The following is a 10,752-nucleotide window of genomic DNA, read 5'->3' on the forward strand; positions in this document are numbered from 1 at the left end:
TAGCGACCTGTGCTTGCACACAGGCTTCTTGGTGGCTGCAGGAGGTGAAATGCTCCTTAGCGTTTCATGCCCGTCTCTGGTGTCCGAGCTGATAGCTGCGGCTCATGCCCATCTCTGCAGCTCGTTTAGGCAGTGCTCTGCCTTCTGTGGGCAGACAGAGAAGGAATCCCCTCTCCTCGTGCACCCTGAAACAATGGTCTCTTGCCTCTTAGGCAGGTCCAGACTTTTTCCCGGACTCCCTCCCGGCTAGCTGTGGCGCACTAGCCCCCTTCAGGCTGTGTTCACACAGCCAACCTCAGTCCTCTCCCTGGGATCTGACCTCCGAAGCCAGAGCCTCAGCTCCCAGCCCCACCCGCCCCGGTGGGTGAGCAGACAGGCCTCTTGGGCTGGTGAGTGCTGGTCGGCACCGATCCTCTGTGTGGGAATCTCTCGGCTTTGCCCTCCGCACCCCTGTGGCTGCGCTCTCCTCCGCGGCTCCGAAGCTTCCGCCTGGCAACCCCCCGTATCTGCCAATGAAGGGGCTTCCTAGTGTGTGGAAACCTTTCCTCCTTCACAGCTCCCTCCCACTGGTGCAGGTCCCATCCCTATTCTTTTGTCTCTGTTTTTTCTTTTGCCCTACCCAGGTACGTGGGGATTTCCTTGCCTTTGGGAAGTCTGAGGTCTTCTGCCAGCGTTCAGTAGGTGTTCTGTAGGAGTTGTTCCACATGTAGATGTATTTTTAATGTATTTGTGAGGAGGAAGGTGATCTCCACGTCTTACTCCTCTGCTATCTTGAAGGTTCCCCCTGGTTTTGTTTTTTAAATTGATCTATCAGGGGCCAATATTTTTTGTAACATGTAATAATGATAAGTTACAGAAAAAAATAAAATTAAAAAATGCAAGACCAACTTTTTAATTACTAGATTCAACAGACATTAAATTACATTTCAAAAGTACATTACATGCACTCAATGGAACTTAACATTTTTAATAATTTGGAATTGTTTTTCACTTCAGTATTCCTCCACTCAAATCTGGAAAGCACGAGGCGCTCACTAATTAGAGGTAACCATAGTTACCAAGTTATCTTCAAAATACATCTAAGAGTTCCTTTTTTTGTTCTTGGTTTTAATTCTACAAAAAGCATTTCATTTGTCGGTGGTTCTTGTTCTCTTTTCAGTTTCATTGAGTGATTTTCCAAGCCCTGGAGCCTTTTGGCAGTCATATTCAAGTTCCAACATTAAGATAAAATAAATCACCCATTCTTAGAATAACAGTCTGAGGGCCTGAATTATCTGGTTTTAAATTTTCAGCTGACTAGGTGGGTTAACCAGCAGCTTGGCAAAGAGAAGCAGGCCTGAATCCTGCAGATTTCAACGTGTTTCTCTATGGAGAGAAGCTGGCACCCACAGGAGTGGTTTTTTAAAAAAACTGTCCACTTGAGGGCGTTGTCATCTTCTGTAGAGGAGGAATCGATGCCCATTTCATCAGTTAGCTAAGTTACTAAGTATGAAGAATCTCACTGATACCCAGATTCCAATGCTGCAGTGGTGATTAGATGTCTCTTTGAGACAGGCTCCTGGGGCAGCTGCCCAGCTGTCTTGCCCCTTAATTCAGCCAGCTCTGCTGCTCTCTCCCAGCCTCTGAATATTACCTGCCATCATTCTTGGAACATTATACTGTGCTTCTGTGACTCTCCCACTGGAGTTCTTAGTTTATTGTACCTGCCACATCAGCATAGTGCCTGACACACAGGTGCACTTCCACACATGTTGTCAGGCTAGTGAAGAGCTTGTAACAGTCCACACGAGGTGATACCAGAGAGCAGTTGAATCCTTTCCAGAATGGAACTTGGAAAAAGATCAAACACTCTGAGTCACTCTGGCTGCAGTCCAGAGGTGTTAGGGCAGATAAGGCTTGAACTCTTGCCGATTCTGCCTGCTTCCATGTGTCCAGACCAGCATGTGAGCCAGGGAAAGGAAAGGTAGAAAAGTTGTTAGTCTTGGAACTTGATTAGATGTAACATCCCACTTGTCACTAATCCCACTTGTGCTGTCTTGAGATTTTCCAAACCAGAAGCCTCTTGGGAGTCATAGTAAAGGATTCAAAATTAAGATAATAAAATAAGCACCCAATCTTAGAGAATAGCCTGATGCTGTGAATGATTGGGTTTTTAAATTTCAGCACATCTTGAGATAATATTTCATCAAGATGCTAGAATTTTCAGCAGAAACTACCAGGCCCTGGTGGGCAGAGAGGAGGCAGAGATAGTCCCTGAAGGCTATGGGTGGGGCCTTTCTTGAACCTAACACAGCTGAGGACCAGAAGTGGGGTCTGGGCCACAGACACCTCCAGGAGATGCCCCTTAGTTCTGGCTCGAGGAGGGAAAAAGGGAATTCCTAATGGCCAGAGAGCGTGAACATTCCCTGTTTTTTTCTTTCTTCTCTTTCTTTCATGCCACAGCCCCCAGGCAAACGCACAGCTGCTGTGGTAGCAGTCAGTCATGAGCCTGGCCAGGGCCAAAACTCTAAGGAAGGGGAAACTTGCTCCTGGGTCAGAGGAGTTGTGATCCCAAGAAGGTGGAGTCAATCCCCATTATTTTTTTCTCTCTCTATTCTTCTGCTACTTGGACCTGAACATGGGCCCAAACGTGGCAGTGTGTGGCAGAATAGGGTAATCAGAGCCCCAAGTTTTTGGGTGGAGGACCAAAAAGGGGAGCCCCAGGGAACTGGAAAGTACTGGGGAGAGATCGTAGAAAGGGAGTAGCTCAAGAAAGCAACCCCATATAGTCCTTCATGAACTCCAGGGCTCACCCGAAGCCATGCATGCTTGAATCTGGTCCTAATTAGCATATCAAAGACTTTGAGAGCTAAAGTAACACATAGACCACCATCTACTTCCCAGACTGGTCACTGGGTGGTGCCCAACTGATATGGAACCAAAGAGCAGTATGCCTTCCTTGAAAACTGAACTGACCACCATTCTTTCCAATGTCTGTCCCCTTTGGAGCTGCATGTCCTGTTGCGTTGGGCCACCTGCAGCCTTTGCTGGATAAAACCCTAGGTTCCTGGGGGCCTCAGCCAGGAGGTACAGAAAGGCTGCTGTGTGATGGCTGGCGTTAGATGATCCCTGGACATCCCTTTGGACTAGTTCTCTCTGCTGACCCCGGCAGAGACCCAATAGAGGGAGTGGCCCACGAAAAGAGAGCTTCTGCTCTGGGTAACTACCAGATCCCCCAGAACATGCCCGGCAATACATCTCTGGAATATGGTGAGACCCAAGGGGTTGTAATCACAGACTCTTTTCTATACTGTCGTGACTCCAAGTGTGGTCCAGGACCAGATATTACCTGCGGGCTTGCTTAGACCACAGCCCAGAACTGATTAGTCAGAATGTGCTGTTCATCAAGATTTCCGGGTGATTCATACCCACTCCAGAGTCTGAGAAGTGCTAGAGCGATGGAGGTCACGCTAACCTAGGAGCCATATGCCCTCAAGTCTGTGAATTTCTTTAGCTGGGGAACCACGGGCTAGTCACTTTCATCTCTCCGAGTCTGTTTCCTCATTTGTAAAAGGACAATAGCCTCTGTGCCACAGGGCCATGGAGAGGTCCAATGCATACAAAAGTGCTGACCAGTGCTGCCCCATTATTTGTTTAAAGGCCAAGAGCACCCCCAGAGAAACCCTGGTGTGGGATGGAGTTGGCAGATGAGAACACCCCGTGGGGATGGGCTGATGGAAAGCTCCATCCCCAGCTGCCTTTCTGGGATTCACCCAGACAAACAAGTAGCACTATAAGCTGGGCAGGTGTTTTTTTGCAATGGTGCCCCACTGGGGCCCAGGGCCCAGGGTGGCCAGGGCTGGGCCGTGGAGCTGACACAGAAGGCCCTTTCACTGGCTACCCGGCCTGAAGTAGAGAAGCCAGCTCTCTGCCTGACCCTCATTTCTCAAGCCCTTTCTGGGACCATCTACCACAGGGATGCCTCCTTGGGCCCCATACATCAGGAATCCCTCCTTGAATGTTCTGAGGACTAAAGGACCCTTTGCCCTCGGTAGAAACAGGGAATAAGGGGCAGAATGAAATCACTTTAATAGCATAGCAACACTTTAGGAATGGGGGGTGGGGGTCACAGATGAGGGAAACATTTTGTCTTCCACTTGTACATTTCTGCTAAGGTGCATGGTTGCGTTGGACAACGTTACAGACAGATTTTTCACATTGAACACTTAACAAATAGATACTTTAAATGTCAGACGTCAGAGACAACGAGTTATGAGTGTGATTGTTTTCTTATTCTGCCTCCTCTGAGTCAGGAGTTTGCTTCCTGTTGTGCTGACGAAGGCTGGGTCTTCTAGGAGGTGTATTCATACTCCTCGGCACTGCGCCGGCCGAAATCCATCCAGCCCATGTAGTCCCGGTCACTTATCCTGTGGCTGGGGTCCAGGCTCTGCAGGTTCTTGATTACAGACATTCGGCCAGCAGGAGCTACAAGGGGCAGAGAGGAAGGAAACAGGACCATTATATCTAAGAGCATCACATGTTCAGTTTGTAAAGGAAAACAATAGAAAAGGTCAGACAATACATAACATGCACCTTCTTAAAGGTATCAAAGAAGTATAAAGATAGTGGGATTGCTGGGCCAAAATCTAAGCGAGGAGAAGGACCCATGTCTGTTTAACTGGAGAGAGGGTATAGTCTTTTCTAGTCGTGGGTGTGGTTTGCGATCTGTATGAATTTAGGTGAATTCATTCAGTCTCACCTTTCGCAGCTGGGACCTGCCTAGGTTTTTCTACTCCTAGGGGTGTTTTCCCTTATGTAGCTGGCTCTCAGCAGGTGCTAACCCAGGATTTCCCCAGTACTACCCACTTCTAAAGTTTACCCCTTAATATCCCTGAGCCTGCCTGACTCTTTTTAAGGTAATGCAATTACGATATTTTGATGTTAGGATGTGTTTTTAAAAATGGAATCCAGTCCCAATGCTAGATAAATACTGTTTTAAAATTATTAATTTGAAAGCTACCTTCTTTTTAAAAAAAAATGGTATTGAGAAAAAGGCACACCATCAGATTAAAATCTCAGCACCTCGGTAACACTCAAAGAAGGGTGGGCAGAACAAAGAGGTAATTTAATTCAGCCATTTTGACCAAAATGCAATAACTGAACCTGAAATGGGTCCTTAGGGATGGGAGTTAAGTCCTTAGGAACAGGATGAGTCCAGGAATGATTCACGTTGAGTGGACAGGGCCATGATGAGGCATGTGACAGTCCTGGCCTACAGATCACACACAGTGGCCTCCTGGGTAGAAAATCAGTATCATACCTTCTCTTATACAACCTAAGGTCCCTCAGGGACCTCGATAGGCAAAGCCCAGGTGGCTTCAAGGGCAGAGGGGTGGACGATCACTCGATGGTTCCCATTGTACTGGGAGCCACCGTGGTCCCACTGCTGGCATTGAGCTCTTCTGCACAAGGCTGCCCTTGCCAACTCCTGCCCACAGGCTGCATCGAGTCAGACCACGGCTTATTCATTGATGACAGTGCAGAAGCAGGTATTCTGTCTTGTTGGATAATCAAATAAGGCTAGCTAAATTACCCTACAGAGCAGGTTACATCCCCACCCTTTCTTCCTCTCCCCTCTCTCTCCAGCCCCCCCATTAATTCCCAGCTTTGGAACTAAGTGTCACCCTAGCACACTCCAGCCCTTTTGCAGGCATCCCCAGTCTATGCAGAGGGAAAACAGCCCCTGCTGTTTAATTGTTCAACACCTTTCAGGTGAAATATTAGTCCTTGCATTCAGCAAAACTCTCAGACCCAGTTATCTGTGCACAGTCACACGGCGATATGCCCCATCCTCCTGCCTGTTGCTGCTGAATGCCCCCTCTGAGGGCTGGGCACAGCTGGGAATTCCACCTAATGGAAGCAAGGGGGCAGCTCTGATGTGAGCAGCAGCCTCAGTGGTTGGTGGGGCCACTGTGTACAGCACGGAAGCTGCGCCTGTGACACTATTTCCCCATTCCACACATGGTTCTGCGCATTTACCAGAGTCCTCACTCACTTAGTGGACAGAGTAGGCACTTACACCCGACTTACACAATTGAAGGGCCGGGCTCCTTGAAATTTTAAAACTCATAATGGGCAGTACAGCTGGGAAGCTGAATGGCTTCCAGACCTTCCAGGGAGGGCAGGACTTGAATAGACTCTCAGCCCTGATACTGCCTAGATGTGCTACCTCATGTAGGTCACTCAGTCTTCCAGAATCCCAGCTTCCACACTGACACAATGAGGATAATAGACCTTACTGCGCAGGGCTGTTGTGAGGATGAAGAGAGACAATACAGATGTAGCACCGGGCTTTGCTGGGCTTGGGGCACGTGTACACTAACAGAATTGCTTCTCCTCAGATCATTGAAAGCTCTACAGACAGTTTCTAATGATAAACTCTTGAGCACTCCCCAAAGGGTGCGTTATCTTGTTTGGAATCTTTAAGCATAATATATACTATAGTTGAGTAAATATTCACTGTGATCTCAAAATGTGTAAAACAAAGAAACTCTATAGATGTAGATACTTATTTCTAGTTCATATTTGTCAAATAGAAGAGCATGATTATTTTCTAGCTAGTGCTGATCCTGGTGTTGGCAGCTAAAGTTCCAAGTGACAGCTATTCCCATATGAGTTTGTTTGTCATGGCAGGCTGAAGGCAAAGGGTTGAGAAGAGGCACCAGGAAGGACCTTCCAGCTAAGATTTGTGGTTTAAAGCCACTGTCGAGTGTCAGTTCTGGGGAAATCATCTGGTAATTGGCTTTTTTACCCACAACTCATGTTTCTGGTGGATCTTTCTTGAAGGTATGAAGGGGCTTCCAGATTATGGTCAATGAAAAGCCTAGGATATTTCAGACTGGGCTGGCTGAAATTCAACCCATATCCAAGGACAGATATTAAACTACTTTCAGGCAAACAATCAGCAGGAACCCCCCCCAAATTTTCAGATGTTCTCTGTCATCTGACTAGTATTTCCACATCTTTCAGTTTAATTAGCAGGAAAGCAAAATAGACGATGGTAGTTGGGACAATTTCCCAATGAGAGGATGAAATATAACAAATCATCTTCTATTCTTTCCTTCTGAAATCCCCTGGTAAAAAGGTCCCTTCTCACCTTCATATGGAATTATAGGAGATTCTGGAGAGCCAAGCCCTTTATTTTCTCCCCATCTCGTCAAGCCATGAGTTAAATTTCAAATCCAGGCCGTGGCACACCAGCAGGTTAAGAGAGCCTCATGGGAATGGAGCCCACCCCCTACCCCTCCCAGCAGCTGTGGTTTATTATCCAGCTGTGTTGGTCCAGTTTGAAATACCACTCCCCAGTCAGTGTGTACACCATCAGTATCACTGTGGATAAAGTTGGTTGGAAAAAATCTGCCCCAGTCCAAATCATGATTTCCAGGAATTCTAGAGATGAATGAGCCTCCCTCTGAATCTCAAAAAGACCTGGAAGGGGCCGAGGGGAACCCCACCCTCATGCCCTCTTTATAGATGAGATAGCCAGGCCCAGGAAAGGGACAGGGCTGTCCGTATGCCACTCAGCTACTGAGCTGCTGAATCACCTTATTCCTGGAGAAAGACTTTGAGGCTGAGAAAAGTGTGGCTTGTTTAGCTCCTGCTGCAGTTGGGTCCATCTCTCCAACAGCAAAATAAAAACAAACACGTCTCTTGCTGGGTAATCATCTTAAATCACTGCCGAGGAGAGCTCAAACCTGCTCCTGATTCTTTCCTCCTGTTACATACTTTGGTGAAAATCGACACACTGTCACTTTTCAAACTGTTGCTGTCAGATCTCAAGCGTTCTCAGCATTGATTACTGCCTGCTAGAGGGTTTCCAAGTGCAGTATCTGGGTGGCTCCTGGGTCCTTCTCATTTACAGTAGAGAGCGTTTAGTGGATCTGCAAACCCTTTCTGAGTCTGTAATTTGCTCAGTAATTATCTTTTCATGTCTTCATATGGTGTTGAACTTAAACAGCGACACCCGTGCCAAACATAAGTTTAAAGAAAGCTTTTTAAAAAGGTTTCTCTGAATAAACTAAGTTCTCCACCCTCGCTCTCAGTTTGCTACAGAGGACGTCCAGAAAAACTGCACTGTCCAGTGCAGCACAACTCGGGAAAAGAAAGTGAAAAAACCTTTCATCTTAGCGTGTTGCCCGTGTTTCCTGCGGAGGAGTTACCCTCCTCCACCAGCCCCACGGTAGAAAAGAGGGTCAGGACTGGAGGCAGAAGGGAGAGACAGGGAGGCGGCCTGCGTACCTTTCCGAGACTGCTGGATGTACCTGGCCAGCAGCGCGCCCAGGTGCGCTCGGGACTCGTCGTCCACTCTCCGCACGGCCCTCAGCTGCCTCCGCGGGGCCTCGTCCTCCTGCTGCGCCCAGGGGCCCGCGGGGTCCGCGGGAGGCACGGGCTGCGCCAGGGCGCCCGCCGCCAGGACAGCCATCAGCACGCAGAGGCACAAGCCACCGTTCATGGCTGCGGAGAGCAGAGGGAAGGGGACGTGAACGGAAAGGTGGGGCCTCCGCGGGCTCTCGCGGAGGGTCGGGCACCCCGAGGTACGGAGAAGGGGGCTCAGTCCAAACGCGCGGGGCTCCGGACCCGCCAGGCAGGTGCAAGCACGAGGGAGCCGTGACCCCAGCACGCGCGTCCGGGCTCACCGCGCTCGTCTTTTGGGGGAACCACAGCCGGGGCCGGGCAATGGTGCGGGGGACGGAGGGAGACCCTGTCCTCTGCCCTGTTTAGCAGAAGGAATGTCTTCTGTTTTCCTTTAGTTTGAGGAAGTGTTACAGAGTGTCGTCTCTCTTCTCCTAACTGGAAAAGCAAGAGATTAAAGATAGGTGAAAATTATCCTAAAGAGAAGACTCTGGGGGAGAAATGAGACCCCTGAGGAATAGTAGCACCTTTCCAGAGAGCTAAGACGCTTCCAATAGGGAAATAAATGGTGAAAAACCAAGAAGCACGGTTTAAAATGTGGGAGCAATAAATAAAAGCCATATCTTTCAAGTTTCTTCAAGGTGCACATGGGAATTGGCAATACACCACTACGCAAAGCACAGGCAGGTTTTTTTAAAAAGAAAATCAGAAATCTGCGTTCAGTCATCCGGCTTCAGCCAAGCACCGCTGCATTTTAGATCCGCCGGCAGATAAAACACACACGTTTCTATCCCCCAAAGACTTGAATTTTCCTGCAGTATTCAGAAAATGAATTTAAATCTTAAAACCTTTCGGTAGTTTATTTGAAAAGATTGCAAAGTAGACTGCCCCGATGTGTAACATCTAGCAAATCGCAATTTGCATGCTAATCCGAGCAAACAGATAGATACTCCAGCGTTGCCTGCGCGAGAGAAGAACAAAGCCGGCGGGTAGAAGTCTCTAAAGCAGCTCTACCCACCCGCTCTGTCCTTTCTGACTTCAAGAAATGTCTTTCGAGCTGTCGGAAAGAAGACACAGAAAACAGAAAAATGAAACGGAAGGGGCACAAAAGTGAAGACACCCTTCTTCACTTGGATGAAGGACACTTGGCACCTGGATCCCCCAAAGCGGGGAACCTACCTTCGGAATAGGACGCGACGGGCTTCGCGTTCCTGCCAGAGCAGCGGGGGAGCCGAGCCAAGTTCACGGTAGGCGGGCAGGAGGCTGCCTCTTAAATAGCCCCGCCTGAGCCGCTGGCCAGTCATCTATTTACCCAGCGCTGACGCAGCCGGGTAGCGACACGTGCTCAGAGGGCGGCAACCGGGGCGACAAAAAGATTGAGGTGGCTGCCGGGAGAGAGGGGCCAATGGCCCAGCGGAGCCGGGGTGAACCTGTCCCAGGCGGGGTGTCCGGCGTCAGCCCCGTCTCTGTCGGGAGAGCTTCCTCCCCAAGCCGGGCCCACCCCCTCTCCCTTGCCCGTTCCAGCTCGAAGCTCCCCCTCTCAGGGCGGGAGATCTAGGAATGGGGACCCTCCTCCGGGATGGAGAAGCTGCCCGCGCGCCTATAGTCCGCTCGGGGGACCAGAGGGGCCAGAAGGGAAACTGGGGGTGGGGTGGAGGGGACGCTAGACCAGGCTGGGGGTCAGCAAAGTGTAATCCTGAGATGGAGGAAGTGTCGGCCCCTCTTGGAGCATCCCAAGCAGCTCTGCTCTTTTGACCCGAGAGTGGGCTTCCTCCGGGGGGAGGCAAGAGGGGTCTTCACTTTGTTCTCAGCCGCATGAAAAGCCCTCGAAGCTCTCCAGGATTCCGAGGGCAAGGGTTCCCGGGTCAGTGAAAGGGCTCGGCCACGGCTGGCTGCTGGCGTCCTGGGCCCCGATTCACATAGCTGTAAAATGATGATGACACCATTGGGCTTCGCCCGGAGTTTGGGAAAGGGCTGTGTTTTCTTCCCAGCGGAGCTACCTCCTGCCCGCGGTGGCCGCGGCTCCTTGTGGCTAAGTGGCGCCAGCGAGTGTCCCCCAAAGCCTCCCAGTCCCCATTCCCCTCTGGCATCGGCGTCCGCCACTCCCACCTTCCCTGAGCACCCGAGCTCTCACACCTGGCCCGGTCCCCAACGGCTTTGAAATAAGGACCTCGCCCCTCGTCACTCAACCACCTGGTAGGGACACGGGTGGCGCCGCGGCCGCCGTGCGCCCTTCCCTGCGCGGTCGCGTCCCTGGCTCCGGAGCTAGGCGACCCCCAGCTAGCGCGCCGTAGGGGTCTACATCCACCTCCGCCTTGAAGCCGTTTGTGTTCGAGTCCGCTAGTTGGTACTCCGGTTCGC

At 50.2% G+C, this 10,752-nt stretch overlaps 1 protein-coding gene across 1 annotated transcript; it reads right to left on the reverse strand.

The window, feature by feature from the left end:
* Positions 1-4,044: 4,044 nt before the first annotated feature.
* CCK (cholecystokinin) lies at positions 4,045-10,181 on the reverse strand. The gene is made up of 3 exons (XM_082346059.1): positions 9,571-10,181; positions 8,278-8,493; positions 4,045-4,464 (listed from the first exon to the last, which is right to left on the reverse strand). Exons 2-3 carry the CDS (start codon positions 8,489-8,491, stop codon positions 4,331-4,333), a joined length of 348 nt encoding a protein of 115 aa, XP_082202185.1. The 5' UTR covers positions 8,492-8,493; positions 9,571-10,181; the 3' UTR covers positions 4,045-4,330.
* Between the last annotated feature and the right edge of the window lie 571 nt (positions 10,182-10,752).

The sequence above is a fragment of the Balaenoptera borealis genome, assembly GCF_965194805.1.
Source record: "Balaenoptera borealis genome assembly, chromosome: 12".
Taxonomy (NCBI): Eukaryota; Metazoa; Chordata; class Mammalia; order Artiodactyla; family Balaenopteridae; genus Balaenoptera; species Balaenoptera borealis.

What these genes read in the sequence shown, in the direction of transcription:
- CCK (XM_082346059.1), bottom strand. Translation starts at nt 8,491, where the DNA reads ATGAACGGTGGCTTGTGCCTCTGCGTGCTGATGGCTGTCCTGGCGGCG. An exon ending in CATCCAGCAGTCTCGGAAAG is followed by an intron (nt 4,465 to 8,277) that starts GTACGCAGGCCG and finishes TGCCCCTTGTAG; the next exon opens with CTCCTGCTGGCCGAATGTCT.